At 49.7% G+C, this 22,943-nt stretch overlaps 1 protein-coding gene across 2 annotated transcripts in view; it reads left to right on the forward strand.

The window, feature by feature from the left end:
• Nucleotides 1–1,154: 1,154 nt before the first annotated feature.
• Nucleotides 1,155–22,943, forward strand: part of ANKRD50 (ankyrin repeat domain 50) — a 34,409-nt gene continuing 12,620 nt past the window's right edge. Inside the window, exons 1-5 of one of the 2 annotated variants that reach the window (XM_068116097.2) lie at nt 1,155–1,319; nt 2,550–2,610; nt 6,295–6,547; nt 6,670–6,988; nt 20,640–20,803. In XM_068116097.2, the coding sequence (XP_067972198.1) occupies nt 6,758–6,988; nt 20,640–20,803 (395 nt within the window). In that variant the 5' untranslated portion in view covers nt 1,155–1,319; nt 2,550–2,610; nt 6,295–6,547; nt 6,670–6,757. Of the gene's footprint in view, nt 1,320–2,549; nt 2,611–6,294; nt 6,548–6,630; nt 6,989–20,639; nt 20,804–22,943 lie in introns of those variants that run through there. The other variant, XM_078775351.1, reaches the window with a different exon arrangement.

Below are 22,943 nucleotides of genomic sequence, written 5' to 3' on the forward strand. Positions count from 1 at the left end.
GAGAATATTTTATTGCTAACGCTGACGTCATAGGTCATATGGTATGGCAGCTATATTGGATTAAAGGGGAAAAAATTGACATCATTTTCTCCAAAACCGCTCAACGAAAATTTTTTAAACTTGGCATATGTCATCAAATCCCAATGGGGTATAGGGGGATAGCGACAATTTCATTGGGAAAGTGGTATTGCAGGCATAATTGGTTGACTTGAAATTCTTATCCGAAAAATCTGAAACTTTATATATCTGATCTGATGACCCGATTTGGGTGGATAAATAAATATATGACGTCATCAGTCACATGCCACATTGGGTATTAAAGGGCAAAGTTTGGATATCATTTTCTCCAAAACTGCTGAGCAAAAAAAATTAAAACTTGGCAGATGTCATCAACTCCCCATGGGAATATAGGGTGATAATGACATCATTGGTGAAGTGGTATTCCAGTCATAATTGGTTGACTTGAAATTCTTATCCGAAAAATCTGAAACTTCATATATCTGATCTAATGACCCGATTTGGCTGGGTAATTGAATATATGAGGTTCATATAAATTGCACCATTTGCATTGAACAGCTTTGCTCCTTGTGTAATAACAGTAAATAATATGAATGGGACCCTTGTCAAATTTTATGCTGCCCATCCCTGCTCCTCACTTCACCCCCATGTCTAGGGGTCATCGAGCTGCCACCACAACTGAATTTAAATTACCCTTGTTGTATCTACCCCCCGGCACCACCTCCCCCCTCCAAATTCGCTGGTAACAATTACCTTTTCTTTCAAACGAAATTCGTCAGGTCGTGTAGTTACAATGGAGGCAGAAATTCGCCACATCGAATTAGCAGTTAAATCGTGTTAATTGGGAGATGAATGGCTTCGCCCATCCTAAATCATCACCAATGGACAAACTGCACTCGTTTGACTTACCAGAAACCATAGCAGTGTTTTCAAACGATAAACAAAGATTTCCCCTCAGAAAATTACCTCCTTGACTGTAACCAAAGCACAAGCAACGACGCGATCCTCCATATAAGTTTTGGAGCGATAAAAGTCCATTTCACCCCCCCGCGTTACCGCGTTTAAAACCGCACAACGCGATGGAAGGGCTCATTGTGCTCTCATTCGAAAAACACCCCCTGCAGCGAAATAATGGTACCGCCCAAAATCGCCTCGAGAGGTCGGACCTACGGAAACTCGGCAGCTCAAGCTTGTTCCCTTTATCGGAAGATTCAATATCGCGACGGTTACTTCACCTCGTCTCCTCACCTCGTCATCGGACGGCTCCACGTCACACTCTCGCCAATGGCCAGTGCACCTCTGTGAGTGTTGTTGATACCATTTACATAAAATGCAATTACCTCAAAACATCCACGCTCGAAGCCGCGTACACCTCATCGTTTGGATCTAAACCCAACGGAGGTGCAATTATAATGTATTTACATGAATGTCCGTCTGGCTCGCTGACGGGCTGTCCCTATTTGGTCCGTGTGTCCGCCATTGCTTACAAACGTTGTTTTGTGCAGTTCTGAGGGGACCGGGCAAAATGAGCTCGTGTGGGTGTGGGTATGTGTACGTGTGTGTGTACGTGTGTGTGTGTACGTGTGTGTGTGTACGTGTGTGTGTATGTGTGTGCGTGCGTGTGTGTACACGTACGTTTGGTTACCTCACGTTGCACCCACCCAAAGTGTTGGCCTCACATTCGTTTGGGGAGGCGGGATGGCGGGTTGATGTGAGGGGGCGGGGCCATGGGGGGTGGTGATCCAGGCCTGTCAGGATGGCACGCAAAGCTTGTAGTCACGTGATTGCCTCGCTCAGCAAAGCTACAAATGTACGTCTGTGTGGGCCATCTCCAGCTTCCTGGCCTCTGTGTGGGCTATCTCCAGCTTCCTGGCCTCTGTGTGGGCCATCTCCCATTCCTGGCCTCTGTGTGGGCCATCTCCCATTCCTGGCCCCTGTGTGGGCCATCTCCAGCTTCCTGGCCTCTGTGTGGGCCATCTCCAGCTTCCTGGCCTCTGTGTGGGCCATCTCCAGCTTCCTGGCCTCTGTGTGGGCCATCTCCCATTCCTGGCCTCTGTGTGGGCCATCTCCCATTCCTGGCCTCTGTGTGGGCCATCTCCAGCTTCCTGGCCTCTGTGTGGGCCATCTCCAGCTTCCTGGCCTCTGTGTGGGCCATCTCCAGCTTCCTGGCCTCTGTGTGGGCCATCTCCCATTCCTGGCCTCTGTGTGGGCCATCTCCCATTCCTGGCCTCTGTGTGGGCCATCTCCAGCTTCCTGGCCTCTGTGTGGGCCATCTCCAGCTTCCTGGCCTCTGTGTGGGCCATCTCCCATTCCTGGCCTCTGTGTGGGCCATCTCCAGCTTCCTGGCCTCCTTCACTCTCGCTTTGCAGCACAATTTAATTCCTCATGTACTCCAATTATCCAAGACCCCACGGGTCTTCCTTTGCTAACCCTCTTCGTCTTAATCTTATCCGCAGTTTCCATGTTTATGCAAATTCAGCCCCGTCCGAACTGTTTCCTCGAATTCCCTTTTTCTCCCAAACCATTCCCAGCTCGCTCACTTCAAGCCACGTCTCTCATCCCTCACCTACCCAAGACGTGACCACAGCCCAGGTAAGACTTTTCAACCACAATTCCGAACAGTCGGTGGAGGTATTAAAGGGAAAACTTACACAGCATTCTGCATTATGGTGAGTAGAGTTTGCAGTTGGAATTTGCTTGGAAAGTGGCCGGGATACTGGTGGTGGTGGTGGTGGTGGAGGTGGTGGTGGTGGGGGTCCTGGCCCTGGGAGTTTGGGTTTTATCCCAGCAGCCGTTGTAACCATCTCCGTGTCCCTTCATCCTGCACTTTTGCAAATCCACGTGTCCACTGCATACAACTCCTTTTGTGTAATATTCCTGTAGTGATGCCCTCTGGAGATCTCCGTGCTTTCCTCGACAACTCTTTCTTTGTCTTTCTCTGCTCTTATCCCCTTTCTTGCTTCTTTATTTTACCGGTGATTTCTCTTGTACCGATCACCCTTACAATCTTCTGTCTTCATTCTCCTTCAATCCCCACCTTGCGTTCAACATTCTCATTTGACGTGCTTACGCATCATGACGTCTTTCTTCACCGAGGGTTCACTTTCAGGACCGGCCCATTTATTTTGCTCATCTTGACATCCACTCCTTCCCCGTTCCTTTCATATAATTCTATAAATTAACCTTTCCACTCATTTCTCACCTTCATGCTCATCTTGCCTGGTGTTGGCTTAGTGGTTAGGGTGCCGACTTGGGATCCTAGGATCCTGGGTTCGAATCCCGGTCGATCGCTGAATTAACGCCAGGGGGGTTGACTCAGCCTGCCATCCTTCCGAGGTCGGCAAATTGAGTACCAGCTTGCTGGGATGAATGATCCCGGTGTGTACCCCGGTTTAGAATAGGTGCACCGTATCCCTGCGCATCGTAAGAGGTGACTAAGGTTTGGCGTCAGGAAGGGCATCCGGCCATAAAAACATTGCCTCAAACAGGGAACCATTATTGTCATGGGGCCCGCAAGGCTAACCCCCTCTGTAGTGGAGAAAAATGGCCTTAAAACGATCATTCATTCTGTCTGATATAATTAGGGGCTGGCAGGATGGCCGAGAGCTACGTACACTCACCTCTAAGTTGCTAGCCTGGGTTGTAATGTGGCACAGGTATAAACCGTCATCCCGATGTTTCACAGGCCGTCCCTCTGATGGACGTTATACTGGGCGTCCCATCTGCTGTTACATGATGGACATTAACGATCCCATGGTGTCCTTCGCAAAAAGGAGGCGAGCTATCGCCAGCACCATGAAGAAAGTACAGATTCCTGCCCTAATCCGAGTCGAATGTCAGGCCAGGCCAGCCAGTTCGTGAAAGACTTAGGCCAAGCTTCCCCTGGGCCAACCCCACAATAACGTGGGAATAATGAAGTCTTCCTGATTACCCTCTCCAATATTGCATTTGAATCCGTTTGTTTGCTTTTCTGTCTGTCTGTCTGTCTGTCTGTCTGTTTGTTTGTCTGCACATAATGAGTATGCTTTTCTCTGCAATCATTGGTCTGATTGCCAAGAAATTTTCACTATAAGAGCACCTCCTCCTGTAGAAATGTTAAATCATAATTATGACGTCATATGTCACGTGGTACGGGCACCATCTTGGAAAAACCAAAAATTTGCACCTCTATATCTCCAAAACCGCTCCATGGGAAAAATTGAAACATGGCTCCTTGTCAAGTACTCCCCATGGGAAACAACATATATTCATGATGATGTCATCGATGCCTTCATTATGACATCATAATTTAGTGTGTATTTAGACATCATAATGTCATATTTATAATATTTGTATCATCATATTATGACATCATAATTTAGCCCTGGTGTTGGGCTAGCGGCTAGGGTGCCGGCTTAGGATCCTAGGATCCTGGGTTCGAATCCCGGTCGATCGCTGAATTAATGCCAGGGGGGTTGACTCAGCCTGTTCATCCTTCCACACCACCACCACCACCGTTTAGAGGCCATTTTTCCCCGCAAAGCGGGGGTTGGCCTTTTCGGGGACCGTGGTAGTTGTTGTTTTTTGGTCCCCTTTTTGAAGCAATGTTTTACGGCCGGATGCCCTTCCTGACGCCAACCCTTTTTGCCGCCTTCAACGACAAACAGGGAATTACCAGTGAACTGGTACTCAAATGTTCATCCTTCCGAGGTCGGCTAATTCACTGGTAAACTGGTAATTCCCTGTTTGTCGTTAAAGGCGGCAAAAAGGGTTGGCGTCAGGAAGGGCATCCGGCCGTAAAACTTTGCTTCAAAAAGGGAACTTTAAAACAACAACAACCACGGTTCCCGAAAAAGGCCAACCCCCGCTTTGCGGGGAAAAATGGCCTCTAAAGGTGGTTATTTTAAAAAAAAAAAATTTTGACAAGTAGAACGCTCGATCCGATCAGTTTGAAATTTCTTGAGTGTGATCGACACAAATTTTATGGGAGAATTAAATTGATGATGTCATCGGTCACTTGGCTCGGCAGCCATATTGGATTGAACATAAATCTACAGTCGTCAAAAAAACACACAACACAGCAGCTAATAAACACCACACAAAATACACCAAACCAACACGTCCTGGCGAGGGTGTGCAATTTCTCATTGCTTTTTATTACCCTCGCCTGAGGAGACTGTCTAATAGACTGTGCCCAATTGATGACGTCATCGGTCACGTGGTTCGGCCGCCATCTTGGAAAAACTTTGCACCTCTATATCTCCGAAAGTGCTGAATAGAAAAAATAGAGACATGGCTCATTGTAAAGAACTCTCCATGGGGAATAAAATATGGTAATGATGACATCATCGGTCACGTGGTTCGGCCGCCATCTTGGAAAAACCGAAAAACTTAGCACCTCTATATATCCGAAAGTGCTGAATAGAAAAAATTGAGACATGGCTCGTTGTAAAGAACTCTCCATGGGGAATAAAATATGTTAATGATGACGTCATCGGTCACGTGGTTCGACCGCCATATTTGTCCAAAATGGCCGATAAAAAAGTACATTCCGGCAAGTCCTCGGTCTCTGACCGATTTTTCATCTGTTTGTTTGTTTGTCCGCACAGAATAAATATGATTTTCTCTGCAACCGTTGGTCCGATTGACAGGAAATTTTCACCATAGGAGCAATTCCACCTGTATAATTTTTTTAAATGATAATTATGACGTCATAGGTCATGTGGTTTGGCCGCCATCTTGGAAGAATCGAAAAACTTTGCACCTCTATATCTCCAAAAGTGCTGAATAGAAAAAATTGAGACATGGCTCATTGTAAAGAACTCTCCATGGGGAATAAAATATGTTAATGATGATGTCATAGGTGCCTCCATTATGACGTCATAATTCGACAGGTACAAAGCTTCATCCGATCAAGATGAAATTTCTTCAGCATAATCTAGGAATAAATTAGTTTAGAATTTTTTTTATGACGTCATCGGTCACGTGGTTCGGCCGCCATATTTGTTTTAACACTGAAGCCTTAAAAAAAACACTGAAAATACATCCTGGCGAGGGTTTGCAATCTCTGATTGCTCTTTCTTGTTGTTTTAATTGTTTCTTATCCTTTCATTTATTGTCTGTTGTTGCATATTTTCCCGTTTTAACCTTCCAACTCCATTGCATATTGTACGGCAAAAACTATTCACCTCATTCTGCTGTACTTTCCTATATCATTATGTACCTTCCTGTTCAGTCAGTCATCTGATTCCTCCATCTCTCTTTTACCTCCCTATGTCCCCCATCTATTTCAAACAGGAACAAATGTAGGAGTCACAAGCTGATGACTGATTCTAAACAGGGACATTATGGAGAGACAGCCACATGTGGCTGGACCAGGCCACAAATACACAGGACTCACTGGATTCGGATGATAGGAAGTAATGCAACCAATTTTAAGTGAGAGGCTTTAACTTGTGAATCTGAGCGAGTACAACTGGCTAGGCTCGATGTCCATGTGGTTGGCTCCAGGTGCACTACCTCTTAGCTAATCTACCACTGTTTTACCAAGGTACACCTGCAGACCTTTGTGACAATTAATGTTTGTTTTTAATGCATCAATGTCTGGAGATTGGAAGAAGACTTGTTCATTTTTTTGCTTCGGCTGAACTTTTATGTTCTCCCTCTGGCCAGGAGCGGTAGTCCTAAGCTTCAAGCTTGAAAATGAGACACCAGTACCTGCAATAATTATTTATTGACACGGGGAGGATACATCCCTGTCATGGCTCAAAGTCTGCTCGAGGGAAAGGCCTTCTACTGTCGGGAATGGGCATTCGAAAGAGTGCAGCGTTGTGCTGCAGAGCGACGGGCCGGGGGTGCGGCTGGCGTCTTGGTTTTGGGAGGACCAGGTGTTGGGAAAACTGCATTCCTCACTGAACTAGTGTGGCCAACTACTTCGGCTGGACGAGAACGAGGCCTGCATACCAGGGTGCTCGCTGCTCACTTTTGTCAAGTAAGCAATGCAGTATCGATTGCTCGGAGCAAGTGAAATTGAATGTTAAGGAATGCATTTCGTTGATAAGTTGGCATAGAAGTGCATAATGTTAAAAGTCCACTTGAAGTACTTAAAGGGTCATAATAACCTAATTTAGAAAGCATTTAATCTACTTTGTGAAGAAAACATTCAAAAATGATATTGTAGCGTGGTGCTACGCACGCAACCTGTTTGCCAATGAAGGTAAGTCACAACGCGTAGCGTCAAAAGAGTCTTTATTCACTAGCTCAAACTGTAGCACTGAAGTGCTCGGGGCTGCGCGCCCCGTGTATATCCCGAGGCCACGCCTACCCCTCGGGCGTGGCCGACACCCTCTTGGTGCGCAGAATGATGTCACCGCGCCAGCGAGCCATCGTGTCCGCCACACGCGCCCCCCCCCCCCCAGAATTCCCGCGCACCTGAAGGGTCAGTTTGCGGGGCAAACGGATGACCCGGCCAAAGCGCCCTCTGGCGGCTGGTGACGTCTGGGATGCCGGGATGTCATCTGGGCTGCTCCCGGTGGCACCTGGGATGGGTGCAGGACCGGGGGGGGGGGGGGGAGGCGTGCCGGCGGGGCTGGGCGGTGCCGGAGGTCCGCTCGCCGGGGGGCGGCCCCAACGCGGGGGCCGAGCCACTGGCGGGGGGTGGTCCACGTCGAGGTGGGCCGGCTTGAGGCGGTCCACGGAAACGCGGTCAGGAGTACCGCCGATGTCGAGGGTGAAGTGTTTCACCCCGGTCTCCAGCACGCGGAAGGGCCCGTCGTACGGGGGCCGCAGCGGTGTCCAGTGGGCGTCGTGGCAGACGAACACGTACTCCGCCGTGCGAAGCTCCGGGGCGACGTGCGTTGGCGGGCACCCGTGGTGCGCCGTCGGCACCGGGGCGAACCTCCGGGCGGTCTCCTGCAGTGCGGAGCGCTGCTGCCCCGCGGACCATGGTGCCATGGAGTCGGGGAGGAACTCGCCCGGCACCCGCAGCGGTTGTCCGAAGACCAACTCCGCCGCGGATGCGCGCAGGTCGTCCTTGGGCGCCGTCCGGAGGCCCAGCCTGGCCCCGGAGGCCCAGGGGAGCCTGTCGACCCAGCCGCCGTCGCGGAGGGTGGCCCGGAGCGCGGCCTTCAAGGAGCGGTGGAAGCGCTCGCACAGGCCGTTGGCATGGGGGTGGTAGGCCGTGGTGCGGTGCAGCTGGACGCCGAGCCCCCGCGCGACCGCCCCCCAGAGCTCCGAGGTGAACTGGGGGCCGCGGTCGGACGAGATGTCCGAGGGGGCGCCGAACCGGGCAACCCAGGTGGCGATGAACGCCTGTGCGACGTCTGCCGCCGTCGTCGCCGCCAAAGGCACGACCTCTGGCCACCGGGTGGTGCGGTCCACCATGGTGACGACGTGGGTGAAACCCCGCGAGGGGGGCAGAGGACCCACCAAGTCCACGTGAACGTGGTCGAACCGACGTTCCGGCACCGTGAACGGGGCCAATGGGGCCTGGGTGTGGCGGTGCACCTTCGCGCGCTGGCACGCGAGACACCTCCTGGTCCAATCGCGGACGGCCTTCCGGAGGCCATGCCAGACGAACTTGTCGGCGACCAGCCTCTGGGAGGCCTTCGTGCCCGGGTGGGACAGGCCGTGGATGGCGTCAAAAACCCGGCGCTGCCAGCCCGCGGGCACGATGGGGCGAGGCCGCCCGAGGGAGACGTCGCACAAGAGGGCCGTGCCCGCGCCGTCGAACGGTACCTCGGTGACGCGGAGGCCCGTGACGGCGGTCCGCAAGGCCTGGACGTCGGGGTCGGCGGTCTGGTCCGCTGCCATCCGGGCATAGTCGATCCCGAGGTGGACCGCGTGGGCGACGGACCGGGAAAGGCAATCCGCCACCGGGTTGTCCTTTCCCGCGACGTGCCGGATGTCCGTCGTGTACTTGGACACGGCCGAGAGGTGACGCTGCTGCCGGGCCGACCATGGCTCGGCGACCGTGGCCATCGCCAAGACCAGGGGCTTGTGGTCGACGAAGGCCGTGAACGAACGGCCCTCGAGCAGATGGCGGAAGTGCCGGACCGCCAGGTGGAGCCCGAGCAACTCGCGGTCGAAGGTGCTGTACCGGCGTTCGTGCAGGCGAAGCTGCCGGCTGAAAAACGCCAGCGGTTGCCAAGCGCCACGCACCCATTGCTCGTGCACCGCGCCCACCGCGTCGTCTGACGCGTCGGTGGTGAGGGCGATAGGTGCATCGAGCGCCGGGTGCGCGAGCATGGTGGCGTTAGCCAAGGCAAGCTTCGCGCCCGCGAACGCTGCGTCCATCTGCTCGGTCCAAACAACGTCACCTTTGCCCGGCTTCCCCCGGAGGGCCTCGTGCAGGGGGCGCAGGAGCTGGGCGACGCGGGCAGGAAACGGTGGTAAAAGTTCACCATGCCCAGGAACTCCTGGAGCTCCCTGATCGTGCGGGGGCGCGAAAACCCCTTGACCGCCTCCACCTTTGCCGGTAAGGGGGTGGCCCCATGCCTGGTGACGCGGTGCCCCAAAAAGTCGATTTCGGCGACGCCGAACCGGCACTTGGCGGGGTTTACGATCAGGCCATGCTGGCCCAGGCGTTCGAAGAGCGTGCGGAGGTGGCGGAGGTGCTCTTCGCGGGACGCGCTTGCGACGAGGATGTCGTCCAGGTAGACATAAACGCAATCCAAGTCGCGCAAGACGCTGTCCATCAACCGTTGGAACGCCTGAGCCGCATTCTTCGACCCGAAGGGCATCCGAAGAAACTCGAAGAGGCCGAATGGTGTAATGACGGCCGTCTTCGGTATGTCCTCCGGCCTGAAGGGGACCTGGTGGTATCCGCGGATGAGGTCCACCTTAGAAAAGAAGGATATTTTCGCCAACCGGGCGGAAAAGTCCTGAATGTGAGGGACCGGGTAGCGGTCGGGGGTGGTGGCATCGTTGAGGCGGCGGTAGTCTCCGCACGGCCGCCATCCCCCACCGGGCTTCGGCACAATGTGCAGTGGCGACGCCCAAGCGCTCTTGGAGCGCCGTACGATGCCCAGCCGCTCCAGCGTAGCGAACTCCGCCTTCGCCACCGCGAGCTTCGTCGGCTCGAGGCGGTGTGCCCGGGCGTAGACCGGTGGCCCGACGGTGGGGATGTGATGCTCCACCCCGTGCTTGACGGCCACCGCCGAGAAGGTGGGCCGCGTGAGGGCCGGGAAGCTGGCGAGGAGGCGGGTGAACTCGTCCGCTGCCGGAAGCGTACAGACCAACCTCGCCGGGACCGAACCGCTCAGCAAGCCGCTTGGCGAGCCGCTCGGTGAGCCGCTCAGGGAGCTGCCCAACGAACTGTTCAGCGTGCAAGCAAGCGAGCTGAACGTTTCGGCATGGACGAGGCGTCTGTTCTTCACGTCCACCAGCAACTCATTTGCACATAGGAAATCCGCACCGAGCAATGCCATGGGCACGCTGGCGGTTACGAACGTCCATTGAAAGCGTTGCCCTCCGAACCGCAGGGAGAGGCAGCGCTTCCCGAATGTGTGTATGGGTGTACCGTTGGCTGCAAGCAACGCGGGGCCCCGGCCCGCGGTTCGCTTGTCGGACGTGGAGGCGGGGATAACGCTCACCTGTGCGCCTGTGTCGCAGAGGAAGCGACGCCCGGACAAGGTGTCCGTGACAAAAAGGAGGCTGCCGGAAAGGCCGACGCTCAAAGCCGCTACCGAGCGCCGGCCCGGGAGTTTCCCGACTTACCAAACGAGCACGGCGGGCAACAATTCCTAGCCTTGTGGCCAAACCTGGCGTGGAAACGGCACCAGGTTTTCAGCGGAGGCGGAGGCCGCGGTTTTCGCGGTGGTGGTGGGCGGGGCGTGGCGGCGGCCACGACGTGTGCATCGGCATCAGCCTCGGGATCCACGAGGTGTGCATGCGCATCAGCCTCGGGATCCGCGACGGCCGCACCGAAGCTCGCCCGCGTGTCACAAGCCGCGAAAAACTTGTCGGCCTCGACGGCCAGAGCGCGGGGTTCCTTTATTTTGCAACCGGCCAACGCGAGGCGTACCTGTGCCGGCAGCTGGCGTAGAAAGAGCGCCCGGAATAAAAAATCCGGGGCTTTGTCACCCAGAAGCGAAAGCATGTAGTCCATCCGGACCGATGGTCGTGTGTCGCCGAGTTCGGGAAGGTCCAGGAGGCGGTCGGCCCGCTCGCACTCCGTGAGGCCGAACGTGGCGATGAGGAGACGCTTGAGCGCCTCGTAACTGTGGTCGGCCGGTGGGTTCCGCAAGACGGACACGACTCGGGCGGCTGTGCCGGTCCCGAGGGCGGCGATGACGTGGTAAAAACGCGTCTCATCCGCCATTACGCCTCGAAGTTGGAACTGTGCCTCGGCCTGCACGAACCATACTTCGGCCTGAGCTTCCCAAAACTCAGGGAGCTTCACCGCTACCGCGTTGTTGGCCATGGCGCGTTCTGTGGCCAGCGACGGCTGAACCAAAAGGGGTCACCAATGTAGCGTGGTGCTACGCACGCAACTTGTTTGCCAATGGAGGTAAACCACAACGCGTAGGGTCAAAAGAGTCTTTATTCACTAGCTCAAACTGTAGCACTGAAGTGCTCGGGGCTGCGCGCCCCGTGTATATCCCGAGGCCACGCCTACCCCTCGGGCGTGGCCGACACCCTCTTGGTGCGCGGAATGATGTCACCGCGCCAGCGAGCCATCGTGTCCGCCACAATATACAGTATGCACCGTTCGTTGTTTACAAGACTCAGATGCAAAAATTTTTTGGGTGATGCTGGCTTGTAGCAGTGATGTCATCTCTAGCCAACGCGGAAACCAGGTGATTACCTCTCAACATCAGCTAGAACCTAAAATCGAGGTGAAGTTAGACTGCCCTGGTGGATTTGATGTTTTAAGAGACCTGTTGATAACAAACTTATGAGAACCCAATACGTTTCCACGTTTAAAGACGCCTCTTTTTATTGCTGATTATACATGGGCTGTCCAAAAAGTTATACAAATTATATAAAATAGTCTTAGTTTCGTTTATTTTGTTTAGTTCCCTATGTTCCCTATGTCCCTAACCAATGTTTTGTTTATTTTGTTTAGTTCCCTATGGAGATCTCTTTACTTTCCTCAACTGGTCTTTGATTGTCTTTCTCTACTCTCATTATTCCCTTTCTTGCTTCCTTATTCCTATTCCCCTTCTTTCTTGCCAGGATAGTATATAACATAAATATATATTACACACACACACACATATAAGGGCGGTACAACATATATGCAAAGTACTAGGCCACCACATGTACCTGACCAGCATGTAAAATGTGCAAATCTCTTCCCAGCAGTCCTCCCTCTCATCATGTATATAGAGGCAGGCTACAGCTCGAGTCTGGTATTAAGAGCTGGCATGGCCGCATAGGAGACCTCGGTGACTTTGAACAGGGTGTAATTGTTGGTGCACATCTGGGAGGCACTTCTGTGACACAGGCTGCAAAAATTGCTAACGTGTCATGAGGAACTGTCTCAAAGGTGATGTCAGCCTGAGAAATAGAAGGAAATATGTCAATATTGAAGGGCAACAGCGCATGCTTGACAAGCTGGACGTGCATACCTGACGAGCGTGATGCACGGGCATTAGTCTGGACTGCGAGCCGAAACAGGAGAGAAATGGCGGACAACCTGTGTGCGGAGTTCAATGTAGGTCGTGTGCATCCTACATCATCAAAAGCAGTCAGAAGGGAATTTCACAGGGCAGGATACCACAGCTGGGTTGCTCTGCACGAGCCACTCTATATCACCTGGCAACACCCGTTTGTGGGTCCAGTGGTCCAAGGAGTATAGGCGACACCCAGCAGTGGATGAATGTGATATGGTCTGATGAGTCATCCTTCACCACGTTCTCGATGAATGGAATCACCTTTAGAGGCCATTTTCCCCACAGAGCAGGGGTTGGCCTTTTTTGGGCACCGTGGTCCCCTTTTTGAAGCAATGTTTTATGGACCGGATGCCCTTCCTGCCACCAACCCTATTAGTCGCCTCTTGCAACACACAGGGAATTGCCAGCAAGCTGGTACTCAATTTGCCGACCTCGGAAGGATGACAGGCTGAGTCAACCCCCCTGGTGTTAATTCAGCGATTGACCGGGATTCAAACCCAGGATCCTGGGATCCCAAGCCGGCACCCTAACCGCTAAACCAACACCAGGCTACGTTATCGATGAATGGATGTGTGCATATGCTGCAACAGCCCAGGGAGATCTACAGCCCCAAGTGCCTGATTGCAATAGTAAATTGTTCTGGAGGTTCCATATTGATGTGGGGCACATTTCCCTCACATGGCCTGGGTCCACTCATTTATACAAGAAGGCATCAGCGTTAATGCAGCGCACTACGTTACTGTTCTGAGTGATCATCTGTATCCCATGATGCAGCATTTCTTCCCTGCTGGGAGGGGAGTCTCTCAGAAAGTGTGTTGTCGCCTTGTGGTTTGAGGCACGTGAGGATGAAATTACCCATCTTCCATGGCCTCCCAATCGCCGGAGCTCAATCCTACAGAGCATTTGTGGGACAGTCTGGAGAGTCACCTAAGACGGCGGTTTCCGCCTCCTTCAAAGTGACATACTTTAGTTAGAGCAGTTAGATATTTCCTAAATCCTAATGCGCATGTTCAAATTAACATGACCGGAGACTGAATGTTTACTTGCCCCTCGTCATCTGTTAGATCACCCTGTAATATCACTTTTATATGTCTATCATTTCTCTTGTGACTTTATTGTTACTCCCACCTGGGAGTAATGCATTCGATCGTGTCCGTGTGTGTGTGTGTGTGTGTGTGTGTGTGTGTGTGCGCGCATATGTGTGTTCGTATGTTTGTGTGTTCATGTGTTTGTTTGTTCATGTGTTTGTGAACAAGATATCTGGAAAAGTTCTGAACGGATTTGGATGAAAGTTGGTGGGATGATTCCTTTGGGATAAGGAAGAATTGATTTAGTTTTTGGTGAAGCTCAGGATATTATTCCGGATCCAGGAATTTTTTGAAGGATTTTTTACCATGGGAAGATAGGGCTCCAACTTGACCCACGGTGGGAGTATGCGCTCTACTGAGTAGAGTTCTAGTTTTTATTGCATTTCCATTTTCTTCACATTCGCGTCAAGGGACACATAATTCCTGTTACATTACTGAACTCCAGGCCACGTTCTGATTGGGTGGTTTGAACGCCGGGCGTGGCCAATGAGGGATATGAGTGGTAGGCCTGCTGGACCAATCAGGGCTTGAGTCATTTGGATGTGGCCTGAACGAACGGTTTTGAAGGTTCTGAACTGAAGCCGCCCGCTTCTCCAATCAGGACAGGGACGGTTTTGTGTGGGCCAATGAGGAAGGGTGAATGACAGCTCGAGGAGTTGGTGATGAGAGAGACGTTCGCTGAACCAGTTTGGGATGTAGATGTATGTTCGGGATGCTACAAGAGGGAAGAATAAAAACGTACTCAAGGTAATTGGTTTGCTGAGAGCTATGGAAATGTCTCGGCTACACGCAGTTTATTTCACCTGGGAATCCCTCCAACCGAAGGGACCTGTCAACACAAGCTCTCCATGCTAGATGTGGTTTAAAGTGACACACAAGTGGGATCATCCCCATTTTATGTATCGTCTTTCTTTCTACCTGTGTGAGTGTGTGTGTGTGTGTGTGTGTGTGTGTTTGTGTTGGCGGGGATTAGCTTTAATTAGATGAGTCTGTTCACGTTTAGAGATAAGTGTGTCTCTCCAGCATTATGTTCCCTAATTTCCTGTTGTCAATTACACTAATTCATATTTATTATTCCCACACTTTTTGAAAGAAACAAGGGGAGGGTGGGGGAGGATTATTGTAATCGGCTCCGTCTGTCTGTCATGCTCTCTCCTAAATGGTTGTGTGAAAATTCACCAAACTTGGTTGTTGTGATCACCACATGGCAATAAGGTGCAAGAGCTGCATCATTTTTGGCCCCGCCCCTTGGGCATGCTCCATTACCCAAATAATATATATATTATGGGCACATTTTAAGCATTTTTAAATGAAACTTAATATGTGCAATCACCATTGGGGGATGCATGAAATATGTAACCATTTGTTGGGTTTGACCCCTGGTTCATGTCACAAGAACTTTGGGTCACAGGGATCAAAATGGGGAAGAAACTCAAAATTTGATATTGGGTCATTCCTGGTGGAACTTTTTGCCATCTTTCGACTTTGCTTTAGGTGGGAAGCGTGGGGATTTACGATGGCGCGCCATTGTGACATCACTCTATTTTATTCATTAAACCTGCTTGTCTTATAATTGATGTGTCTGCTTTTGTTTTCTGAGTCGATCCTCCCTCGTATTTTTCGTAATAACGTCGCAGTTTTTAGGAACGCATCCACTGCGTAAATCAGCGACTTGCTGCACCTCTCTTTCATGGCAGACGAAGTGTCGTTCAGTCTTCAAATGTACATCACCTCAGAAGTCCTTTTGTGTATGAAGATTGGGTAGAAGACAACCCTCCCTCTTCTTTGGCTGCTTGTATACCTCCGCCATTAACTAGACCACAAAATACTCGGCATCCACTATGTCACATGATTATTGTGTGGCCGTTAGGGTTAGGGTTTGTACGGGTGGGCCGTCATGTTTATTTCTTTCCCTTCACCGCTAACCTCTGGAAGTCTTTACCTTCTCATGTCTTTCCTAACAAGGCAGGTTTTCCAGTTCCTAAAAAACTCAAATGGATTATTTTCCTTCTCTTCACTTCTCTATTTAGTAACCTGGTGTTGGCTTAGCGGTTAGGGTGCCGGCTTGGGATACTCGGATCCTGGGTTTGAATCCTGGTCAATTGCTGAATTAACGCCAGGATGGTTGACTCAGCCTGTCATCCTTCCAAGGTCGGCAAATTGAGTACCAGTTCACTGGTCATTCCCTGCGTGTCGTAAGAGACGACGAAGAGGGGGTTGGCGTCAGGAAGGGCATCCGGCCCTAAAACATTGCTTCAAAAAGGGGACGATGACAATTACAACTACATATGGGCAGGGTACAGCCTGAAGTGGAGATCGGTTTCTGAGGTTTGGGACATGGAATGTAGGGACAATGACAGGGAGATCAGGAGAAGTGGTGGAAGTATTGGTCAGAAGAAGAGTGGACATATGTTGTGTGCAAGAGACGAGATGGAAGGGAAGTGGTGTGAGAATGGTGAAGGGTAGGCAGGGACAGAAATACAAGTTTATGTGGCAAGGGTGCCTGGAAGGCGTGAATGGTGTTGGTGTCCTGTTTTCTGAGGAGTTTGTAGACAGTGTGGTGAGTGTGACGAGAGTGAGTGATAGGTTGATGATGGTGAAAATGATGATTGGAAAGCTCTTGGTGAACGTCATCTCGGGATATGCTCCGCAGGTTGGTCGAAGCGATGAAGAGAAGGACAAGTTCTGGTGTGCGATAGAGAAGCTGATGGAAAATGTGAAAGATGAGGAAGTTGTTGTGGTAGGAGGAGACCTAAATGGACATGTGGGAAGGAGTATGGATGGTTTTGAGGGAGTTCATGGGGGTTACGGATATGGTGTGAAAAATGGAGAAGGTGAAAGGATTTTGGAGTTTGCTGATGGAGCTGATTTGTTGATTTGTAATACTCATTTCCAGAAAGAGGATAATAAGCTTGTTACATACACGTCAGGTGGGTCAATGACAACCGTTGACTACCTGATGGTGCGTAGGCGAGATATGGGGCACCTCCGGGACACAAAGGTGATCCCGGGGGAGGAGGCTGTTTCACAGCACCACTTGGTTGTCTGCGACATAAGGGTGAAAGGTGCGAGGAGAGCTCGGCGGGTGAAGTACCAACCGAGAATGAAGGTGTGGAGGTTGAAAGAGGTGACAGTAAGGGAGGCATTAAAAGAGAGGCTGAGTAGGGTAGAGGATGATGTGGTTGAGCTTGAAAGTGGTTGGATGTCAATGAAAGCTAGTCTGTTGGGAGCCGTTGGTGAGGTATGTGGATGGACAAAAGGACGTCGGAAACATGGTGGTGTGATGATGAAGTTGGAAAGAGGATTGACGAGAAGAGGAAGAAGTTCAAGGAGTGGCAGAAGGTGAAGGGTACGGGAGCAGAAACAGCAGAGCATGAAAGTTATAAGGCAGCCAGGAAGGCTGCGAAGAAAGAGGTAGCAAAGGCGCAGGAGGCATGTAGGAAAATGTTCGGAGAACGCTTGGATTCGGAAGAGGGTCAGAAAGCAGTATTCAGGATTGCAAAGCAGATAGCGAAAGAGAGGTGTGATGTGATGGGGGTGAGTTGCTTGAAGGATGAAGTGGGACAAATCGTTGTCGACCCAGATGGAATTAAAGGAAGATGGAAAACATATATGGAAATGCTGTTGAATACAGAGAATGAATGGGATGGCAACATAGAGAGTAACCCAGTTTTAGGACCGGCAGAGAGGATAACTGAGAAGGAAGTTGAGGAAGCGATAAAAGCAATGAAGGGTAGAAAAGCGGGAGGGCCGACGGGAGTTGTGGGAGATATGTTGAAGGCAGCAGGAAGTTGGGGTGTGAAGAGAATGACAGAGATCTGTAATCTGGTGGTGAAAGAAGGCCGCATCCCAGTGGATTGGGAACTGAGTACCCTCGTCCCTCTATACAAGGGGAAAGGTGACCCTCTGGAGTGTGGCTCGTACCGAGCGATAAAGTTATTGGAGCATGGAATGAAGGTATTGGAAAGGGTGTTGGAGAGGAGGATAAGGAAGAAAGTGAAGATCGACGAAATGCAGTTTGGATTTATGCCAGGAAGAGGAACGACAGACGCGCTCTTTATTGTGAGGCAGTTGCAGGAGAAGTACATGGAGAAGAGGAAGAAGTTGTTTCTTGGGTTTGTTGATCTGGAGAAAGCATTCGATAGGGTTCCACGCAAAGTATTGACATGGGCATTGAGGAAGTTAGGAGTGGGGGAATGGTTGGTCAGAGTAGTGATGGCAATGTACAAAAGAGCGCGCACAGCTGTAAGGACGAAGGACGGGAACAGTGGTGAGTTTGAGGTGAAGGTGGGAGTGCATCAGGGGTCGGTACTAAGTCCACTACTATTTGTAGCTGTGATGGAGGTGCTGGCTCAGAACGTAAAGGAGGGTTTACCGTGGGAGTTGTTGTATGCAGATGATCTGGTGTTGATGGCGGAAAGTATGGATGGACTGAAGGAAAAGATGAACAAGTGGAAGGAATGTATGGAGACAAAAGGTCTGAAGGTGAATATCGGAAAGACGAAGGTGATGGCATGTGGTGAGGTGGAAAGAACTGGGAAGTGGCCCTGTGCTGTGTGTCGGAAGGGTGTCGGAGTGAACTCCATTCAATGTACAATGTGCGCTGAGTGGGTTCATCAAAAATGTAGTGGTCTGAGAGGGTCATTAACCAGTGTGGCAGCTGCATTCAAATGTAAGGTGTGCACAGAGGGAGCTGCAGATGGAGGAAATGTTGAGTTGGATCTTGGAGACGGCGTGAAGCTGGAAGGTGTGAAAACATTTTGTTACCTCGGAGTCATGCTGAATGGAGAAGGTGGATCAGACTCGGCAACGGTTGCTAGAGTTAGATGTGCATGGAAGAAGTTTCGGGAACTGAGTGGCGTGCTGATGATGAGGGGAGTGTTGTTGACGCTGAAGGGAAAGGTGTATGCTGCATGTGTGAGAAGTGTTATGATTTATGGGAGCGAGACATGGGTAATGAACGTAGAGCAGCAACGAAGGTTGGAAAGGGTGGAAATGCGAATGGTTCGATGGATGTGCGGAGTATCGTTGAGAGAGAGGAAGACAAATGATGAATTGCGAAAGATGATGGGAATAGAGCCTGTGATTGATGCTGTGAAGAGGAACAGGTTGAGATGGTTTGGTCATGTGTTGAGGAAGGATGAAAGTGACTGGTTGAGAAGAGTGATGGAAATGAATGTAAAAGGAAGTAGAGGACGGGGAAGACCGAGAAAGACTTGGCTAAAGATGGTGGAAGAAGAAATGCGGGCAAGGGAGTTAACAAGGAGAGATGCAGAAAATAGGGCAAAATGGAGAAGATTGTCATGGGGACCGCAAGGCTAACCCCCGCTCTAGTAGGGAAAATGGCCTTTAAAATGCATGTTTGTTATTGTTACTCACGTTTAAATACGGGTTGTTTTTATCTTAATTGTAAACTACTGAAAAAAATAACGGTGGGGGAATTGCCCCTCGTGCCCCCCACCCCACAAATGCCGCCTGTGCTTGGGGCCCAATGCTGGGGAGGTGGGGGATCGCGTGGCTGGGAGCGCAGCCAATGAGGGAACTGCAGTGATGTCATGCACCGAGGGTTATAAAAAAGAACGACCCACTTGTAGTGGAGCCATTTGTGCTTGGCGCCCCGTGCACTAAAGACCTCTGCTCTCCTTTTAGTCATGGTGGGCTGGTTGTTGAAAAGAAGCAGCTGCGTGAATTCTGAGGAAAGGCCCGGGAGTGCGCTAGGAGGTGCACGGCAGAAGCAGTTCTGGCATGGTCTGGATGCTGCCGGCCATAGCGTATAACTTTGTGTGGAAATGGCCCTCATATGGCACGTTGGGCTTGGGAAAAAGCAACGCAGTACTGGTTGAGAATGCCGACCTGCACTAACCTACAGCATCTCGGACACAGAGGGCCTTAACCGACCTACACATGTATCTTCTATATTGCTTTCCTTTTGCATGTCCTAACCTTCTCCTGTGCATGTCTTTGTCCTTAAGAATTAGTTTAAATAGTTAGCCATATTTGTCCAGATTAAGCACATGGGGCTCCTTTTGGCGTTGGGTTCCTTTTATTCCTTGTGATTCCTTTTATTCAGCATCGGGTTTTTTTTATTTCTTAAGATGGTTCTGTTATGTTTCATCCCCGTTATGAATAAAACCCTTGTTTTCCATTCATTTGCTGTGGTTATTCAGTTGCGGACGTACCACCAGCATAATAAATTTCACCTGGGGGAAAAAAACAGGCCAAAATATTGGCGCACACTTTAAATTGTAATGACTGGAAGCACCCGCTCCATACAGGAGTGGCCAGGGGGATCATGTTATTTATCTTTTTGATTATTATTAATACCATAACAAAGTACCAGCCCTACGGTCAAACTTGTTCTAAGCGTGCAGCACCTTCTGACACATGCCTTTATTTGGACGGTGTATGAGCATCAGACCACTGCCTCAATCGCTCCCTAAAATAAAAAAATAATTTGGGTTACGTATATGAAGCAAAAACATGTGTTAAAAAACAAAAGCAAAACATGCTATATGAAGCAAAAAGAAAAACCCCCTACTGCTTATGTGCATATGTAATGCATCGTAGTTATATAGCTCGGATAATTACAATTGCACCCCCTCCCACCAAATAGAGGAAATGTCAAAATGGGTGATTAAAAATAAATAAATTCAAAACTTGATGGAATCAAAGGAAATGTGCACATTCACAACTACAGTGTGCTCTCATTAAACCCTGAAAGTTTCAACTTCCTCGGTCAAATCCTCTCGGAGGCGTAGATCAAACATACAACATGCATTCAGCATACTTTCCCTCCATTATATATACACACTAACTTGCCTCTCGCTCCGACTATCCTGTGGAGTTTATCTCTGGCAAGACCGGGTCTAGTCTCAATACTTTTGATAACCTGTTGGCCTCTCTCTTTCCCTCCATCTCATCAATCCTTGACCCCTAGACGTTTAATGTAGACACTTTGTGTCCAGCAAGGTTTGTACATCATTTGTACGAAGCAGTGGCCGCATCGCATTTGTTGCCCCACGCTGTCGAGGCTCTCAGTGATCCTGCTGCGGTTTCAGCGAGGCACGAAGCCGAAACATCTCCAGATACTGCGCTTAGTCGGTGAGTGAGGCAAATACTTGTCACTCACTCTCAATATGCTCAACTTGTTCTGTCTTAAATTTCATTATTAGTCTCGGCATTTCAATGTAACCGAGCTTTCATTGAGAGCACAGTACTATTGGAATGCATTTATTTTTAACACGGGTATTTTGGTTCATGGAAGAGCAGTGTTTGTTTAATTTGTTCTGTTTAATTAGCTAATCGTAAGAGGCGACTAAGAGGCGACTTACGACGAGTTACGGCGACGAGGCGACTTACGACGCGTAAGAGGCGACTTAGGGTTGGCGTCAGGAAGGGCATCCGGCCATAAATTTTTTTTTGCCTCAAACAGGGAACCATGATTGTCATGGGGCCCGCAAGGCTAACCCCCTCTCTAGCAGGTAAAAATGGCCTTAAAACGATCATTCATATATAATTAGTTAAACACTTGTATCCATGTAAAATGTGTTTATTCATTCAAACACGTGTTGAAAACAACCACCAATTTAATGACACGTGTTGAGCGGAAGTATATTTTGTATGTTGCTTCCACGAGGAAGTGTGTGCATCCTGCTCTGAATGGGGATGTTTTGCAGAGGCCATGAACTTGCTGTGCACTCCCAGCAGCAGCAAAGTTGGTCTTTCTGTCTCTCTATTTGCAATATAAAACCAAAAGGCTGAGGATCAGGAGTTACTGGTGCATATTTGCCAGCATAATATCTCCAAAGGAAAATGTACTCATTGACGTAATACCAGGCATGCAGAGCACCACGATGATGGTTTATACTTTCGTCGGGATTCAAACGCAGCTGAAACCCAATTCTGCTGCCAATGAGCGATCCTGACACACCCTCTCATCAACTAAAACCGATCTGTTTGTCAAAGGGAATAGTGCTGTATGTTTGTTTTTTAACATTGCTGCAATCAAAGCATTGTGCTTAATACCGTCCTTAGGGAGGGATTGTTTGCTCCATTTGTAGCACCCCTTGCTAACACCGCATCATAATTTGCTCATATTTGCTTCCCCTTCCGCGCACGTGAAGCAAAAATCAGAGTTGGTCAAATAAGCGATTGGTTCACTTTGTCTTTGTCTGTCTACAAACGTCAATTTATGATCGAGGACCAAATTGATTTCATTTGAATGTTTTATTTGGAACACGAATCAGAACATGAATCGTAAAAAACAAACCTATAGTTCGGACAAGAATTCTTCCTCATCGCACTTGCACAGAGAGGATCGAGATCATTTTGAAGTGGTGAAGCCGCTTCAATATTTGAATATGTCCTTCCTTCCAATCCGTCCATCCGTCCGGCAAAAATGAAAAACCTTTCTAACCCATCGTGTTGAATTCTAAAGGGTTCTAAAGTGTAATTCAAAGGGGTTCTAAAATGTAATTCTAGAGCTGAAGTGTTCTAAAGGGTAACTCTAAAGGGTTCTAAAGGGTAACTAAACGGTCTAAAGCGTAACTCTGAAGGGTTCTAAAGGGTAATTCTAGTGGGTTCTAAAGGGTAATTATAAAGGGTTCTAAAAAGTAATTCTGCAGGGTCTTAAAGGGTAATTCTAAGGGGTTCTAAAATGTAATTCTAGAGCTGAAGGGTTCTAAAGGGTAACTCTAAAGGGTTCTAAAGGGTAACTCTATAGGGTTCTAAAGGATAACTCTAAAGGGTTCTCAAGGGTAATTCTAGTGGGTTATAAAGGGTAATTATAAAGGGTAGTTCTGCAGGGTCTTCAACGATAATTCTAAGGGGTTCTAAAGGGTAATTCTAATGTGTTTCGTTCATTTCTAGGCTTTGCCTATTTCTTATTTAAAATGCTAAACTGAACGGCTTCCTTCGGACACAGGTGCGATTTTTTAATTTTTTTTTACTTTGTCTGCCTGTCCAACAAAATTGAAAATCATTCCAAACAGGAAAGTTACGGTTTTTTAAGGACGTCATAAAGGACACAAACAACAGGCATGAAGAACTAATGTAACGTGTTAAATAAGGTGGTGTAAAAAATGCTCCAGAGAGAGACGCTTTGACATTTCACTGTCCATGCCGTGACACCTGGCCAAATCCTCCCCTCCCATCGTGCTCTGAGGAAGAGGAAGAAGGTCCGACCCTCCACCATGGCTGCCCCTAATAAGAAATGAGGCACACACGCAATTGGCTGAGCTTT

Source organism: Myxine glutinosa, chromosome 1 (genome assembly GCF_964187855.1).
Source record: "Myxine glutinosa chromosome 1, kmMyxGlut1.1, whole genome shotgun sequence".
Lineage (NCBI taxonomy): Eukaryota > Metazoa > Chordata > Myxini > Myxiniformes > Myxinidae > Myxine > Myxine glutinosa.